The 16,305-nt window shown below is 39.9% G+C and overlaps 2 protein-coding genes across 2 annotated transcripts in view; one reads left to right on the top strand and one right to left on the bottom strand.

Annotated features, from left to right (window-relative positions):
• Nucleotides 1-5,498, bottom strand: part of FAM149B1 (family with sequence similarity 149 member B1) — an 18,712-nt gene extending 13,214 nt beyond the window's left edge. Inside the window, exons 1-6 of the mRNA XM_031053426.2 lie at nucleotides 5,387-5,498; nucleotides 4,158-4,262; nucleotides 3,469-3,601; nucleotides 2,378-2,520; nucleotides 1,617-1,736; nucleotides 888-1,058 (exon numbers count right to left, since the gene is read on the bottom strand). Of these exons, the coding sequence (XP_030909286.2) occupies nucleotides 888-1,058; nucleotides 1,617-1,736; nucleotides 2,378-2,520; nucleotides 3,469-3,601; nucleotides 4,158-4,262; nucleotides 5,387-5,436 (722 nt within the window). The 5' untranslated portion in view covers nucleotides 5,437-5,498. The remainder of the gene's footprint in view (nucleotides 1-887; nucleotides 1,059-1,616; nucleotides 1,737-2,377; nucleotides 2,521-3,468; nucleotides 3,602-4,157; nucleotides 4,263-5,386) is intronic.
• On the top strand, nucleotides 5,461-16,305 carry ECD (ecdysoneless cell cycle regulator). The gene is made up of 13 exons (XM_005154016.3): nucleotides 5,461-5,762; nucleotides 5,861-5,978; nucleotides 6,176-6,263; nucleotides 7,652-7,830; nucleotides 8,583-8,775; nucleotides 9,630-9,758; nucleotides 10,260-10,385; nucleotides 11,272-11,357; nucleotides 12,086-12,192; nucleotides 13,162-13,339; nucleotides 14,421-14,488; nucleotides 14,624-14,853; nucleotides 15,448-16,305. Exons 1-13 carry the CDS (start codon nucleotides 5,573-5,575, stop codon nucleotides 15,685-15,687), a joined length of 1,932 nt encoding a protein of 643 aa, XP_005154073.2. The 5' UTR covers nucleotides 5,461-5,572; the 3' UTR covers nucleotides 15,688-16,305.

Raw genomic sequence — 16,305 nt, 5'->3', positions numbered from 1 at the left:
AGGCTGGGGGGAAAAAAACCCAAAAAAACTAAGATGCCACTGGAAAAAGCTCTAATACTTCCACTGTTGTTTTACAGAGATGGCAATATTGTTTGCTGCAGCCGTGTCCCTCTGGCCTGGTCAACGCATGCCACCTACCAACCTGAATCTCATGGTCCATTCAGTTAAGTGGCTTTCTTTATTAAAACCAGTTAAGTAGTTGGCAACTGACAGTACCACCCAGAGTCCTTACCCAGGCCATATGTTCATATTGTTGGGTTGAATGAAGTAAAGGGCAAAAAGAATCCTCTTCATACTAACTTTAATCCTTTCTTCTTAAGATAAAAATAGTGGTAATTTTTTCTTGGCAAGCATCAAATCCACTCCAATTCTTAATTTACCACTGAAAATCTGGAAAAGTACAATTCCAACCAACATGCCAGTACAAAACCAAAGTAGCACACTGCTAGTGCGTAACAAACAGCAACGAATTTGACTTAGTATAAAAAATAAATAGCATTTAAGTAAGTTTTATTAAATATGCATATAGAGAGTAGGCTTTTAGTTATGATGGAATGAACTATTCAACCAGGCACAAAAATGGTTTGTATGAAAACCTACCAAAAAAAAATTAAATCTGAAAAATAGTTTAGCAAAATAAATTGTTCCAGGAAATGGACTGGGAAAATTCCCAGTGCCCAAGCATCCTACCTTAGCCCTTTGAAAGTTCTCCAGGGAAAAGATATAAAAAATAAATTAATCAAATTTATCAGCTATCAATTTATCAAAAATTATCAACATCAAAGCTGAATATCTGTAATATATATATCTATTTTGTTAATATATATATTAACTGCAGGAATTCCAGGATACCGATACTAGCTACTATCTTAATATTCAATACCTACACATCTCTGTGGTCAAATGCTAAATATTCCTCCATTACGCCTTCAGAGACAATTACTCCATCTTCACCTTCATCACTCTCTGGAGAATACAAGGTCGGAGACTTGGAACGGTCAGCCTTTTTGTGAATGGGAGTAACAGAAAGAGGTACCTTCTTGCCAGAAACACTAAATCTGAACAGGTGACAGTTTTCAGAAAGCAGAAATTAAAACAAGTTGTTATTCCACTTCAAATAGCAGCATTTTGTGAACTGAGAGACAACATGGTAGTTAAGGCTGAGCAGTACTGAGGCCAACAAATTATGTATTAAAGGAAAAACTTTTGGGTTGGATATTTTTAATTCTTGCCAAGAAACTTGAATCTTCAAGGGAAAAAACAAAAATTAAAAAACCAAAGCTAATTAAAAAACATCCTAAAACACTAAATGATACCACTAAACTAGTGCTTTGTGGTTTTTAAGTTCTATACAAATTTAATAGATGATAACAATAAAATCAGCTACAATACATACATATTCTGAAGAAGTCAGTAGCAGCAAAGGTATTTCTATTTACTGTCCAGTTTACTGTAGTTAGCAACAAGCAATCTTGCTATTTTGAATGCTGTGTTCAGAACTCAGCCTGACAGAAAGGTGTTAGGCTCCATATTTTAAAAAGAATATCACTGAAGTCTACTGAGAACAAAATTACCTTCCCACCTTGGTACAGTCTGGGTTAACCACTGGTACTTACTCACTAGAATCTTTTTCTGGTGGTGAACTTGCATCTGAGGAACCTAAACTGACAGAAGGTAAACTTGAATACCATCCGTACCCTTCATCTGTGGGGATCACAATCTGCTTCCCCACAACCCTGCCGTGGCAAAAGCAAAGGATAAACACATCAGAAAACACCGACAGTATGATTATTGAAGAGTGTGAGAAAACACAGCAGCAAATCCTAAGAATTCTATGTGGTTTTCTTTATGACAGTTAAAAGTGGTTTCAGTTGTTTTTCTAGTACAGATTGCTTTGAGTCAGGTAAATACATTAAGAAAATGCTGCTGGGTTTTTTTACGCTCTGCTAATTGGAAGACTTTTGAATGTGGACAAAACTGTTCAAGTTCATGTAGCCAAGATTTAACATGTAAGTTTCTAAACAGCCATAAGGACTGCTGAACTAGGGCAGAAGATTTTTTATATTTAAGCACCTGGGTTTCAGCTCAACCATACATCTTTCTGAGAGAATTTGGCTATGTTAAGGCCAAGTCAGTTGCAAATAGCAAAAATCCTCTAGGAAGGAACCAGATGTGAGATAGCAGGATGTTTATTAATGATAATGGCAGGCAGACTACCAAAGTGATCTTTTTATCTCTAGTTATAAGTAGTTAATTTTGTTATACTATAATACTACAGAATTGCATAAAACCACCCTGTTACTAATGTTGTTTCAAAAGCAACTGCTTCCATCCCTACCTATAATTGTGATGGTACTAGCATTAGTCTATACAATACCTGAGATGAGGAAAGTTGGATGTCCACTGCTGGCATTCTTCCCGCAGTTCCTCAACCTGCTCATTTTCTTTCTGCTCATAGAGAAGCTCATCAATTTGTCTCAGCATCTGTTCAACTTGCTGTGTGGCAGCTTTATCAAATTCCTAGAAAAGAAAGTGATGCAATAAATACCTAGTGAATAGCATTCAGAGGGGGGGTTTAAATTGATTTTTCTATTTTATAATTGAAAATGGCAGTTAATTCTTTAAAGTTTAGTAGGGCTTTAACCAATTCTATTTTTTTTAACAGAAAGACATTAAATAATTTCTCTCCAGTGATGATGCAGACGGCTGTTAAGACTGATGTTTACACAGAAAGTTTTGACACTACAGATTAACTATTAAAACACTTTAAAATTACTGTTATATTAAAGACATAGCAATTTACAGAAAAGAAATCAGAACAGGAAGTATAAAATTCATCGACATTTTAATGAAATGGAAAATCTGTTGCTTGCCATGTCCATAGACAACAGCAAAGCAGAAACCAATGCAGGATGGTGTGTTACACTGTGCAACTAATGGACATTCAGGACCTCTGTTACACGTTCTAAAAGATGGGGTCAGTTCTTGAGTTATTTAAAATCTAAACAGTTCCATCTTACCTCAAAGAAAGCAATAGCATACTTTGGGCAGGCAGAGAATAAAATAAGTATTTCGAGATGAAAATGTTTTATGGTCTTACTGTATTTTGAGAAACATACAAGTGTGCAGAAGTTTGATAAACTCACACCAAGTACCTGAGTCATCCATTCATGTCTGGGATTCCACAATAGCAGCATTTATTATGTTGTACAGATAGACTTATGCTTTACGTGATTTGCATTTTCAAAATGCTAGATGGAAATGCAGAATATTAACTGAGAAACATGAGCCGGGTATGTTTTGATCTGAGAGAAAGGAATGATGGGAAAGAGGTAAAGAAGATTTTCTTTTATGATTTAGGGAGAGATCCAATCCTCATTTTTATCCTGCAGTGTATTTGCAATGGTATTTCAAATGTCCTTCTACTCAATGTGCTAGATTTGGCTTGAATGATTATATTCTACTCACATCGTAGCCCCAAGAGAAGGCTGAGCTGTCTTCGGTGGAGGCGTCAGCACAACCCTGAATAGCAGACCATGAATTCCCATGATCAGCTGGAGTAACAGAAGGGTAATCCGATTCCTTCTGTATTTCAGATTCCCTGAAATTAACATACTGAGTCAAAAAAAGAAAGAAAAAAACCCAAGAATACACAATGGCAAATAAACTTCTTTCCATACAACAGAAAACATATCAGAAGAGATCTTAGAAATGCTAAGAGTTTTCATAGGGTAAATACTTCAGAGGCATTTAAGCAGAACCTACAGTACACAAGTAATTATAACATCTGTAACTACTAATAATCCCAATGACACAGGAAGTCTTGAGGTCAAGCAAAGCATAGATTTTCCAAAAATTATCTCTGTTAAGTAGCAGGGTATTTCCAGTCTTTGTTCTGTACCAGTCAGGAATTATTTTATCTTTTCTCCTCGTTTCTGCCTTAAAATCAGATGACCCAAGCCATTTGTGGGATGGGAACAGAACACAGCTACATGCTTTCTATTACTGCCAAAATAGGAAGGATATGTTCTGCAGTGGTACAGTTCTGGGGTAAAGCCCCAGCCTACCACCTGTTCTACTTCTGTAAAGATAACTAAACACAAAGGTGCCTGCTCTTGCCATTGTCTCCAGACAAAGATTCATTTTATGTTGAGTACCTTGAGGTCTTGCCATGGTTTTCAGCCCTGGGCGTGGCTGGGTGCCCCTCAGCTCCCGGTTCTGGCAGTGGGTGATGCCGCAAGGTGTGTTTTGGAAGTCCTTGTCTAAATAAAACAAGAAGTGGAACTTGATATTACTTACAGCAACAGACATCTAAAGAGGTCCTATAGTGGGTTTTTGTTGGTTTTTTTCCCTGCTTTTAAGGAATGCATTAATTTGCATAACAGAGCTCTTTTATTAATATTAAGCTAATCTTTGTTACCAAACCTTTAGAATTAAGGTATCAAAACAAACTCTAACTAAAAACATGAGCTAAACATGCTAAACTCATGTTTAGCTCCAAGGCTAAACATGGAGTTAAAGGTTTTTTTGCTTAAAAGTCAGTCTTCATTTACCCTTAAAATGTGAATTGGTCTACAGTTCTCTAAAAGCAGATACAATGTCATTGTCCTTGTAGGTGACTTATAATGAAACAGAACAAGAGCAGCCACCAAACCAGGAACGGGCAAGTCAAGAGAAATAGTATTTGCCTTTTTTTGCTTGTTTGTTTTTGTTTTGCAGTTTATATGCTTAGGAAAGAAGGACAAGAAAAGTCACAGTAGTGGGAGACAGGGAAGTATCAATGCAGGAGCAAAAGTCTTGTCCCAGGTATCGGCTCAAAAAGCCTTAGGTAAAGATGCTGCCTCTCCTGGCATTTCTTTGCTGTTCAGAAAGAACGAAAGGATTAAGCAGAAACAAGGAATCAGAAAAGTGGCGAATTACCGAAACTGTTGTCTTTGTTTAAACCTCTCGCTCCCCTCAAAAAACAAATCCCAAACCCCAAAGCGCCTACACTCCCGTGAACCCTTGGGTCAAAAAAGAGAGAACAAGAGAGAACAAGACCAAGCGATGAGTACGCTCCTTGGCCAGGATCGGTGTGCGCACGCTACTGTGGCTGCCCCCACGCCCGGCAGCTGCCTTGGTACCGCCACCGCACCGCGGTAACGGCACCGGGTTCCTGCAACTCCGCGTTAAACTCGGCCCACCCCGGCGTTACCGGCAAGCTGCGCCTGTAACGACATGCGGTAACCGGGGCCTCGACCTGGCACGGGGCCCTGCTCTCGGGCTGAAGGGCAGTGCGAGGCGATCAGGCCCGAGCGCGGCACCAGGCGCTAGCAGGGCCTGGCTGGGACGGCGGGGGCAGGGACAGCGGGCGGTACCGGCACCGGAGAAGGCGGCGACGACTCACGTCTCCAGAGCGCCGGGAGGCACCGGCTTCCGCGAGTATCGCGAGATCATCCTCAGCTCCGCCGCGACGCCGCCGGCCACCGCGGGCCCACCGCCGCCATGGCCGCACCCCGCCCCTGAGGAGGCGGAGCAGCGCGTTACGGCCCCGCCCTGCCCGGCGTGGTGCGATCCGACTCGGCCTGGTGTGATGGAGGCGTTGGGGCAGGCCGCTGTGGCGGAGGATGCTGTGAGCTACCGCCTCTTCGCGGCCACGGGGTCCGGCGGCGAGGCTCTGCTGCGCCGCTGCGCCGAGGGCATCGCGCCGCGGTTCGCGTCGCTCCTGGCTACCTACATCTGGCAGCGACAGCCCTTCCGTTTGCGCTACGTGCCGCCGCGGGGTGAGCCTCGGGGGACGGGGCTGAGGGGAGCCGGGGAAGCGGGATGGGTGAGGGAAGGCCGGCGGGGCGCTGAGCCGCCTCTCTTTGACCCTGGCCAGGCGAGATCCCGGCGCACCTCGGCGGCACCACACTGTTCGGAGATAACGTGGAGGATGAGTGGTTCATTGTCTACCTCGTCCGGGAGATCACCAGGGAGTTCCCGGGGCTGGCGGCCAGGTAATGGCTCCGACCGCCGCTGCGGGCCCCGTGAGGTGCCCGGCGGGTGGGGCAGGGGGTGCGAAGGGACTTCCTGAGGGCCTGACGGGAGGTCGTGTCTTAATGTTAAAATCAAAAGCAGACATGGATTTGGAAGTGCGTGTTATATGTGCTGTGTGGGACTTTCTCTGGTAAGAAACCGATTTCTGCTTGGCCAGGATCGATGACAACGATGGGGAGTTTCTCTTGATAGAAGCAGCTGATTTTCTCCCAAAGTGGCTGAATCCTGAGAACAGCGACAACAGGGTGAGTAAAACCTGTTGCCAAGTGGCTCACAATGAATCTTTACCAGTTGGAGTTTTCTCCTGCACCTCAATGCAGCCAAGCAGTCTGACTGCCACTGAAAATCCAGACTGCTCTCTCAACCTTAGTAGTGAAGAAACTTCTGGTCAAGGCTCAAGACTTGTTTTAATTAACAGCAGGTTTTTTTCAGCACAGTCAGTTTTTATTCTGGTTTTAATGAACTTCTTTATGCTTGCCGTGGATGTTGAATGAGAGACCTAACCGCTGGAAATCTGATAACTTGATTTATCTGTGTGTTCTTGTAGAATGCTGTGTAGACTGGGTGAGAAGCTGCTGTAGGGATACCTGGAAATTGTTGCAGGTATCAGGCTGTTCTAGAATTGGTTTGTTGATGGCAGAAAGAAAGAAATTTCTTATACTAATACCTTTTTATGCTAACAGCAAATGTTCATATGGAGACTGCAGACCTTCCTGCTAGGCTGTGAGTCTGTGTTGTTGAGCTGGATCTGACTCAATTAATTCTTTAATTAATTATGACTCTGCATAATTAATTCTTTAAGGGTTGTCCCATAATGAAGAGCTGACTGAACTTTTTAAAACTTGCTACTTGTGGTGGCAGATATGAAAGCAGTGAAGCTGTCAGGGTATTGATTGATCTGTAAAATCAGTTTGACCAGCTTTCCATTTTCTAAGTTACTCGAGTGCAAGGAAAGCTTGGATAAGACAGGAGCTATGAAATGTATTTGGCAGTGTAGTACAAACTTACAGTACTGCACTGAGGAACACTCTTAGATCCACCTGAACTTTCTAGCTCTGCTATAGCCACTTGTTTTTTTTCTACCATATTCTTGAATGCTCAGGCATGAGGTTTTGCTGCCCTCAGAGTGGGGAATGCTGGAGTGTTGCTGACTGTGGGGAGACAGACTGACTCTGGCATAACTCAATGAGTGGACTCCTTCACCTGGAGATTGCAGCCAGATTGCCTTGTTGTGAATGATTGCTAGAAGCTATGTCACTGACTTCCTTGGCAGTGGATTTTAATGGAAAGAACTTAATTTTTCATGAGCAAAGACTTCGTTTTTTTGGGGGGTTTTTTTCTTGCCAGAAGGCTCTTGAAAGAAAAGGGGTGGAACACAAAGCAAAAATGAATTGCAAGCTTGTAGCTGGACTATAAGGACCATATTTTCCTTCCATTTAATGGAATGGGCAGAGTGAGGGAGTTGACGATGTTACATTCAGTTCTTGGGATCAGGATCCAACAGAGTTCATATGTAGCTCCTGAAATAATAAAATGTGTTTAAACAATTGCATTCATATATTAAATTAATTTCTCCATTGCTTAGTGTGTGATTGTTCCTACCCTGTCTGATGAGAGTGTTACTATCTGCCAGGTGTTCTTTTACAAAGGAGAGCTGCACATCATTCCACTGTCAGAGAGTCAGGAGAAGGAATACAACCCATCTGCTGACAATCTGACAATCTCACAGGCGTTAACGCTGTTATCCAACCATTCGGAGGAGTTCCTGGCTGCAGAACCCATTAGAACAGCAGTGTATAAACGTATCAGCGGGTATGTGGGTGTTTTATTTTGGTCTTCTGCAACAGTAAGTTTTGATTCTGGGCTGTCTGGCATACTTTCTTGTATTAAATATTTTTCTGTTAGATGTGATAAAGTTGCTTCCTTTTCAGGAGCAACCAGCTGGAGAATTTGGTGGCATTCTTCTAAAGAGGGGGACCACTGTCCTGTAGACTATTCTTTGATCTGGGGCCTTTGAAAGTGGTTCACTGCTATGACGCCACACCTGACAATGACAAGAGTTATTTCTTCCTTCACATCCTTCTTGTACTGAATAATCTGAAAAGTTCTGTGAGCCTTTAAGAGCCTTTGTGATGGGAAGGAGGAGGATTGCAAACTAAAATGTAGAACTAGCACACTTTTCAGAGTGTCAGCTTGTCACAGTTGTGTTCAGCATTGTATGTTATTTTTTGCAAGGATTTGTCAATATGACCCAGGGGACTTCTACACTCAGTGCACTGAGGGTACACTATAGAGATGGATGTGTAGTCAAGTTTACAGTGATTTGTTTTACTGCTGTAGGAATTGAATTTAATTAGATATTTATATTTTAATATATGTATATATACAAGCAGACATTCCAGGTGTTAGGTTAGCTGAGCTTTAAATTTAGTTTAGAATGATATTCTGGCACTTAGTCCATAATAGAGATTAATATTAAAATGAAAAAGGGAATAATAATTAATAAATGAGTGGTTTGGACTAGCAATATGCTTACTACACGGTGTTGTTATTGCATGCTACAGGTATCCTGAGAAAATTCAGGCCTCGTTTCACCAAGCCTACTGCTACGTTCCAGCAGGTATTGTGGCAGTGCTGAGGCAGCGCCCTTCCTTGGTGGCAGCAGCAGTCCAGGCCTTTTACCTGCGAGATCCTGTGGATTTACGAGCATGTCGCTCTTTTAAGACTTTCCGTCCAGAGGAGCGTGTGATGACAGTAGTAAGTGATCCTTTTAATGCAACTTGTCATTTATTTAGGTTCTGTAGCTGACAGAAGTTCTGTGGTCAACTGATATAAATATGTAAATTTAATTTTTAAAATAGAGTATTTTCTGATTTTGTTTTCTTTTGACGCTAGACCTGAATTTCTAGTTCATGATGCTAATAGCTTTTCTGCCTTCAGATTGACATGGCTAACTATGAGATCAGTGTTTCTGAAATCAGAAGTTACTGCTGGTAGTTCCTCTGCTGAGATGTGTGCTAAGTAAATTGACCTAGCTCTGTGATCAGAGCAATTTGACAGCGCTGCCAGCCAACACAGGGAGTTGTTCCTACAGCCTAGCTGTTTATTCTGAGGCTTTTCACTTTCTCAGCTGTGCTTACACAGCTTTGTGAAAGCTATTTTATGAAATGCTTTATGAGCATTGTCCAAGCAGCATCATATCAGGTAAGTTTGGATTGCAGAGTAATACCCCTAGACTCCTGAAAATAAGAGTTGCAGTCAAATTCTAGACTTCTAGACTGTTGAAATCTTAGCTGTGGTTTTGTCAGTGTAGGACAGTACTTACCTTTTTCAAAATAGACTTTGTTGGCATGAATACTGAGGCATTTTCCTGATGTATTTAGACTGCATGAAGCCTATTCAGATATGTCAACTTGGAATATACTTCATGAGATCTGAAAGCAACAATCTTAGGTGAATGCATCTAAGATGTATTTTGACTACAACCTCAGGTATCATCTGTAATGTGGGTGCTCTAAAGCAAAATTAGATTAGAGTGGTGGGAAGCTGATGCTTGTACACAACATAGTTGCACTGCAGTGAGTGTTTTTCCTTTGCTCTGGCTTTTTCAGGTTACTTTCACAAAGTGTTTATATGCACAACTGGTGCAGCAGAAGTTTGTTCCAGATAGACGCAGTGGATACACACTGCCCCTCCCATCTCACCCTCAATTCAAAGCCTATGAACTGGGCATGAAACTGGTAATTATTTGTTCATGTGTTTTGTGCTTAGTCTTTAGTTTGCTTGTTTACCTATGCATAAGAAATTACTCTTTGTTTTTACATTGACTGCTTATACAGAAAAAATGTGAGCAAATTCACAGCTACCATTTTTCTGGAAGTACAGAGCCATAGGAATTCTCTTTTATAGGACAGAGCACTCTTATACTTCCACAGATTATAAATACAGGTCAAGCCTTCATGTGTATGTAAGGAGTAGCTTTTGCACTGTAGATCTGTCTTCTATGTTGCTTTGCCAATGTAGAGGAACTTTGCAAAATGAAAATGATCCATTATTGCTGCAGAAAAACGGATTCCAACTTCCAAAACAAACACTACTACCTGACACGTAATTGGGATTGGCATCTGCTTCTCAAATGTCAGCATCAGGAATGCAACAATAGTCGTGTTTTTATGCAGTCATTTAAAAGTGCACTTAAATTTGTCACATCTTGAGAACCTTTTTTTGCATCTTTTATGCAGGCTCATGGCTTTGAAATTTTGTGCTCCAGGTGCAATAAAGTATCTCATGATTCTAAGAGAAATGTGTTGAGTGGTCCTCTGTGGGAGCGATTCCTCAGCAGCCTCAAAGAGAAAAATTACTTCAAGGTGAAGTTGTGTGTGCCTTTTAAACATTCTGGGAAAAACATGGTTTAGCTTTTGAACTTGTGTTAGTAGTTACAGAAGGGAAAGAAATCTAATGCTTCTCTCTATGGAAAATGAATGAATGAGTTTAACAGAGATATGTGCAGCTTGCTCCCCTTTGAAATTAATTAATTTCTTTTCGAAATAAGGAAAAAGCAGGATTTGGGGATGAATTTATTCATCTAAAGAAGGGACAGATATTTGAATAAAGGAAACCCCACAATATGGTTGTCTGTTATTACACATATTTTCACTGTTCTACCTCTAGAATTAAATATTCTTAAAGGTCTATACTTAACATCCATAGTCCCATTTAGGAGCATGTAAGTGTATTTTTTTGTTCATGGTTGGGTTTTTTTATTATTTTCATTTGCTTTAAAGATTCCTTTGACTACATGTTTAACATCTATAAATTGAAGGTTATAAAATTTGACAATTCTATCGGCATGTTTTAGGTTAATATCTTTTAAGTATAGGAAAAGGGCAATTTTCTTACAGTACTGCAATGCCAATTCTGTGGGTAATTCCTAAACAACAACAGATTTATTCACAATTCCTGTACAGTTGGGCATGGTAAATCTGCCCTCCTGTGGGAATCATAGTAGTCTTTGTTTTTAGTGTATACCATATGATACTGGAGCATAAGACTTCAGTTCATATTTGACTGTGAAATACTTTATGCCCATTCCCTAAATTCTGTTCCAAGTATACATGGCAAAGCTGTATACTTGTTTGATTTTCTCAGCACTAAATTTCTGTGTGACAAATTGTTATAGTTATGAAGCTTCCTTGTGAAAAGGAAGGGGAGGGAGAATTTTTTGGATTCATGCTAGTGACTTGCATTAAACAGGGACAAATGGAAGGATCTGCTAAGTACTCAGAACTGTTGCATATGGCAGAAGATTACTTCCAGAAATCTGTTACCAACCCAGAAAGGTAAGAGCTACTTGAAAATCATGAGTAATCATACACAAGTACTTTTTGAATACCTATTACAAATAGCCTGAACTCTTTTCTTCATTCCACACTTAACATGTGGCTAGGGCATATGGATATTAGTTCCTTTAGAATACTAGTAGAAGTTATTGCTTGAGTAACCATTTATCTTGGTTTTGTAAAATGTTAAGCTATTCCAAGTGTGTTAAGAAGTGACTGAAAAGCATCATTTGGCTGGTTGGCTATAGAAAGTGTTTTAAAGTTTCATTGAAAAGCAATCCCAGTGAATAGTAAGTATGGAGTAATCTGTTTCCTTAACTCAAGATGGGCAGCTGGCTGTGCATTTCTCCAAAAGATCAAATCCAAAAAATAATTCATTGCAAAAATATCTGAGGGTTTGCCAGCTCGTAATATCTTGACTGTTAGTTGCTTGAATTTCCAGTCTGTGCTGTTCGGCAATCCTAATGTTTACCAAGATAAAATAAATACAAAGAACAAGGGAAACATAACAAATAGGCTTTGGAGCCATCAATAGTGACTTATAGCAATTTACGATGTCTTGTTTTGGCTAATACTATTTGTGCACTATTCTGGTACTTCCCACAAATTCATTTATCTTTTAATGTATTTGCACAGAAGGAATAATGGGAAATTTGAGTGTGTGATGCCATTGGCACTGTAATGCTAGTAAAAATCCATTTCGGTAAACTGATTTTTTCTTCTTTTAGCTGTGTTGAACTGAGCCCAGGTGATGAAATCCTGACATTGCTACAGACAACAGCCATTGATTTGAAGGAATTGGAGAGAGAAGCAGCTTGTCTTCCTCCAGAGGATGGTGAGCATAATGGGGATAGGACTATTCCAATCACAAATGGTTATTTGGAGGGGGAGAGGGTGGATGTTCACAGCAGTGTGCCAGTCTTTGTATCTACTTAGTTTGTCTCCTATCCTGTGACTGCTACCCATGGCCTGTCGCTTATGATTGAGGCAACGATTTCATTGTACAATTCACAAAGCTTGGAGCTGTGAATTGACAAGATACATATCCAGTTTCTGGTTTGATACCACTAGTTCAGTAACACCATGCACACTTACACCAGACCAAATACTTTGTGTCAACTGTCTACCACGTATAAAGTATTTAAACATTTTATAATAATAAGCCAATTCCAATATTGACAATACAAAGTTAATTACTGTCTTGTCTGCTCTGATGGCCAATGTAAGGCTGGCATAAAACTTTCTGTAACAGATTTAGAGTGGTGAGGAACTGGAATGGGTTGCCCAGGGAGGTTGTGAATGCTCCATCCCTGGCAGTGTTCAAGACCAGGTTGGATGAAACCTTGGGTGCTATGGTTTAGTGTGAGGTGTCCCTGCCCATGGCAGAGGGGTTGGAGGTAGATGATCTTAAGGTCCTTTCCAACCCTAACTATTCTATGATTCTTTTCAGTCATTTGACAGAAATGTAGTTGTTGCCAATGTGCAGTACAGGTCACATCTACATTTCTGAATGATGCACACAAATCCACACTTAGTGTTAATGATCGTAGTTGAAGTGTGACTAGAACAAGATCTGCTAGTTTAAGCTGCATGTAAAATGGAGTTTCAAAGTAGTAAAATGAAATCTGAACTTTCTTCTGCTCAGCCTCTCACTGCCTTGTACCCTGTGTTATCTGGTATCATTGTGAAAATGTAGTGCAGAAAAAAGCTATCAAATGTTAGCAGTACTTTCAACTACCTAGATTGGGCTTTTCGGGTTAACAGACTTGTGCAGAATAACATACAATGTCCTATTTTCTTTCAGATGACAGTTGGCTGGAGCTTACACCAGATCATCTAGATCAGATGCTGAAGGAGGCAGGAAGTGAGTCCCTTCAGTCCTCCAATGAGGAAGAGCAGAAATATGACTTGGAAACAGTTGCTGAAAGTATGAAGGCTTTTGTATCCAAAGTCTCAACACATGAAGGAGCAGAAATGCCATGGTAGTTGTATTTTTAAGTTTGGTGTCTGGTGTAGAATGTGTTTGCATTCTGCTGCAGCTTTTTTATTGATTCTGTCATGCAGAGAATTCTACTTAGCAGAGATCTGAAACAAATCCATGTTAGTAGTGCTTTTAGTAGTTGCTAGTTAGTAGTTGCTTTTAAACCAACTTGGTGACCACTCAGGTTAAAATGCTGGAAGTTGTGCTGTTTCAGCTGTACTGGGCCTGTTTTAGCATTACTGAAGTACATAATGTACACCTGGAAGCAGGAAAAAAGAACCAGTGTGGATCTCTGTTGCTAATAGTGGAAGAGCTAACTGAAGATACTTCACTATTTGGACAACAGCAGAATGCCAGTAGATTAATTGTTGCACTTAAGAAAGTTTGTGTGAATGCTGTATGAGCAAGTCTTTAATTTAAAAAACCAAAGTGTCACTAGTGAATTGTCCAGGTTCTTTTTAATAGTTTTAATACTGAGTAAATAATGCTGGGTAAGCTGTAGCAAGCATATAAGGGTCTACTTTTAGCTGTTGGATCCTTATTAATTAGTGTTAGATCTTTTTAAATTAATGTCAGTGTTTAACTAATTAGTGTTTAATTAGTGTCTAAGTTATCATGTACTTTTTTTTTCAGTTATTTAAAGAAAAAAGCCCCACAAGCAACAAACCCACCCAAGTCACTGAGCCTTGAAAGATACCAGAATGAAGCTTTTAGTGTTCTTTCTAGGCAGGAAACCTCAGGATATTCTCAGCTTTTTAAATCTTTGTCTAAGGTTCCAGACCTTTGTTCCAGAAGGATTCAGGCATACTTGTTTTGGTTTTCTTCGGTGCAGTATTTGTTTGACCATGACAGATAATTAAAGTTGTTGGTTTTATTTTCCTTTTATTGCCTTGGAATTCCTCCACTTGCTCATTAATTTCTGACTCATAGAGGCCTCAGACTTGTAAGCACTTCCAAGACCATCAGTTCAAATATTGCAGCTTTAATCTAGGCTCAAGAGAAATCAGTATGCCATACGGTTTATGCCTGTGTGTGGCTTATGCAAGCATAAAAACTTATTTAAAAGTATTTTTATATTTCAGGTCATCTGATGATTCCCATGTTACCTTTGACGTAGATTCTTTCACAAAAGCATTAGACAGAATTTTAGGTGAGATTTGCTTCATTATTCTTTTGTTTTTATCAAATTATCTCATGGTTATTCACCTTCCCCGGGTCTTCTCATCATCCATGGGCACTGCACTGACTTGCTTGGTATCTGTACTAACACAAAATGAATACATAGGGGCAGATTCAGAAGAGCTGGATTCTGATGATCTGGATGAAGAGGAGGAGTTTGGTTTCTCAGATGAAGACGATGAAGACGATGAAGACGTTGATGCTGAAAATCAAAGGTCTGACCAGGAGGTATCACCTAACGAACTTATAGGCAGTCTCAAATCATACATGAATGAGATGGACCGTGAACTGGCACATACCAATGTTGGTAAAAGTTTCACCACCCAAAAGAAAGGGGTAAGTTTGCTTGAGTTTTAGTTTGTAGCATAATAATTTTGAGAGCTTTAGTAAGAAATACACTAAAAGTGGTCATTCTGAGTAATGTGATCAGAAACTTCTGTTTTCTGATCATGTGTGAACTAATTATTAAAAAATGTAATCCCATGTCTAAGAAAAATGTGCTGAAGTTGCACCATGGGTTTTTTGGGGGGTTTTAAGCAAAATATCTAAGTTTTAATTTGCACATTGTTTCCAAAACTTAGTTTAGTTTCCCTATTTTACTCTGGTTTAGTAGTAAGGCAGACAGCAGCAGCTTGACTTCTTGTGTTCTGTAGTTCCTCAGCTCCCATAGGAAGCTGAGCCCCAGCTCAGTAACCCTTTCCATCTTTCCCTTGGAACTTACTCTATATAATGGCAAGTGATAATTTTTAACTGGCATGAGCATTTGGTGACTAAATTCCTGTTTATCAAGACAGTGTGGAATGTACTAAACTTTGTTGGCTGCAGAACTGTTTCCTTGCGTCATTTTTGGGGGATTGTTTATTGTTTTTTGCTGTTGCTGTTTTTAATGTTTGTACGATTTGATAAACTTTCTCTTTAACCTCACTATAGGCAAGTTCTGTTAAAGCAGCTAAATCTGAAAGTACTGGCCATGATTCTGGAGCTGAAGATACTGAATTGACACCAGTTGATGTGGATATGAACCTAGTAGCTAACTTGCTTGAATCCTATAGTGCTCAGTCTGGACTGGCAGGCCCCACCTCTAACATTTTACAGAGCATGGGCGTGTATTTACCCGAAAATGCAGATCATACTGGCTCTGTCGAGCAACAGAATAAAAGACTGTCATAATTCAGAAGACATGGCTGTTTGAGAAATGAGCACAGAAGGACTAACAGTGTTTGGAAGAAGAGACAAAAGGTTTGAATTTGAAGCATTTTTGCATTAGTTATGTGTGAATTGAAAGATGAAAAGTGAATTTATCTGCAAAAGCCATCTGTTTGGATACTATCTTGGATAGGAAGATTTTTATAATGCTAGTGTTTTCAGAAAAATGAAAAATGATGTGTCTTGAATTAAACTTTTATTACAAATTCCATGTTCAGTTTTTCAAAGTAGTGATTCCATTTGGCATATTTCTATAATGTCCTTTTACCTGTTACTAGGTGGTTTCAATATTGGGAAAGCAGTTCATGTTCTGAAAAAGCTGCTGCCTTAGGGGAGATGGAGGAATACCGTCCTATAGGAGCAGTGTTCTCTTGTGGATTTGGGAATGCTGGTTAAATGTTCAGCAGACGCTTACTTGCTTTTCCAAAAGTACAATGCTTCGTTGTAAGAACTTCTGATAACTACTGAAAGAGTCTGTTCTGTATTAACCAGGAGGATTTGAAGAGTAATTGGATTGAATATGTAAATATTGGCTGTAAGTATTTTTGAAGTTATGTAAATAAAAGCAGAAATATAACCTGA

This window comes from Melopsittacus undulatus, chromosome 4 (genome assembly GCF_012275295.1).
Source record: "Melopsittacus undulatus isolate bMelUnd1 chromosome 4, bMelUnd1.mat.Z, whole genome shotgun sequence".
Classification (NCBI taxonomy): domain Eukaryota; kingdom Metazoa; phylum Chordata; class Aves; order Psittaciformes; family Psittaculidae; genus Melopsittacus; species Melopsittacus undulatus.
The sequence above is the reverse complement of the archived record's forward strand: the minus strand, read 5'-3'. Positions and strand labels throughout refer to the sequence as shown.

Bases quoted from the DNA above. Each gene is read 5' to 3' on its own strand.
- ECD (XM_005154016.3), top strand. From the start codon at position 5,573: ATGGAGGCGTTGGGGCAGGCCGCTGTGGCGGAGGATGCTGTGAGCTAC. The intron at 13,340-14,420 runs GTAGTTGTATTT...TTTATATTTCAG, and splicing joins GAAGGAGCAGAAATGCCATG to GTCATCTGATGATTCCCATG. The intron at 14,489-14,623 runs GTGAGATTTGCT...ATGAATACATAG, and splicing joins AGCATTAGACAGAATTTTAG to GGGCAGATTCAGAAGAGCTG.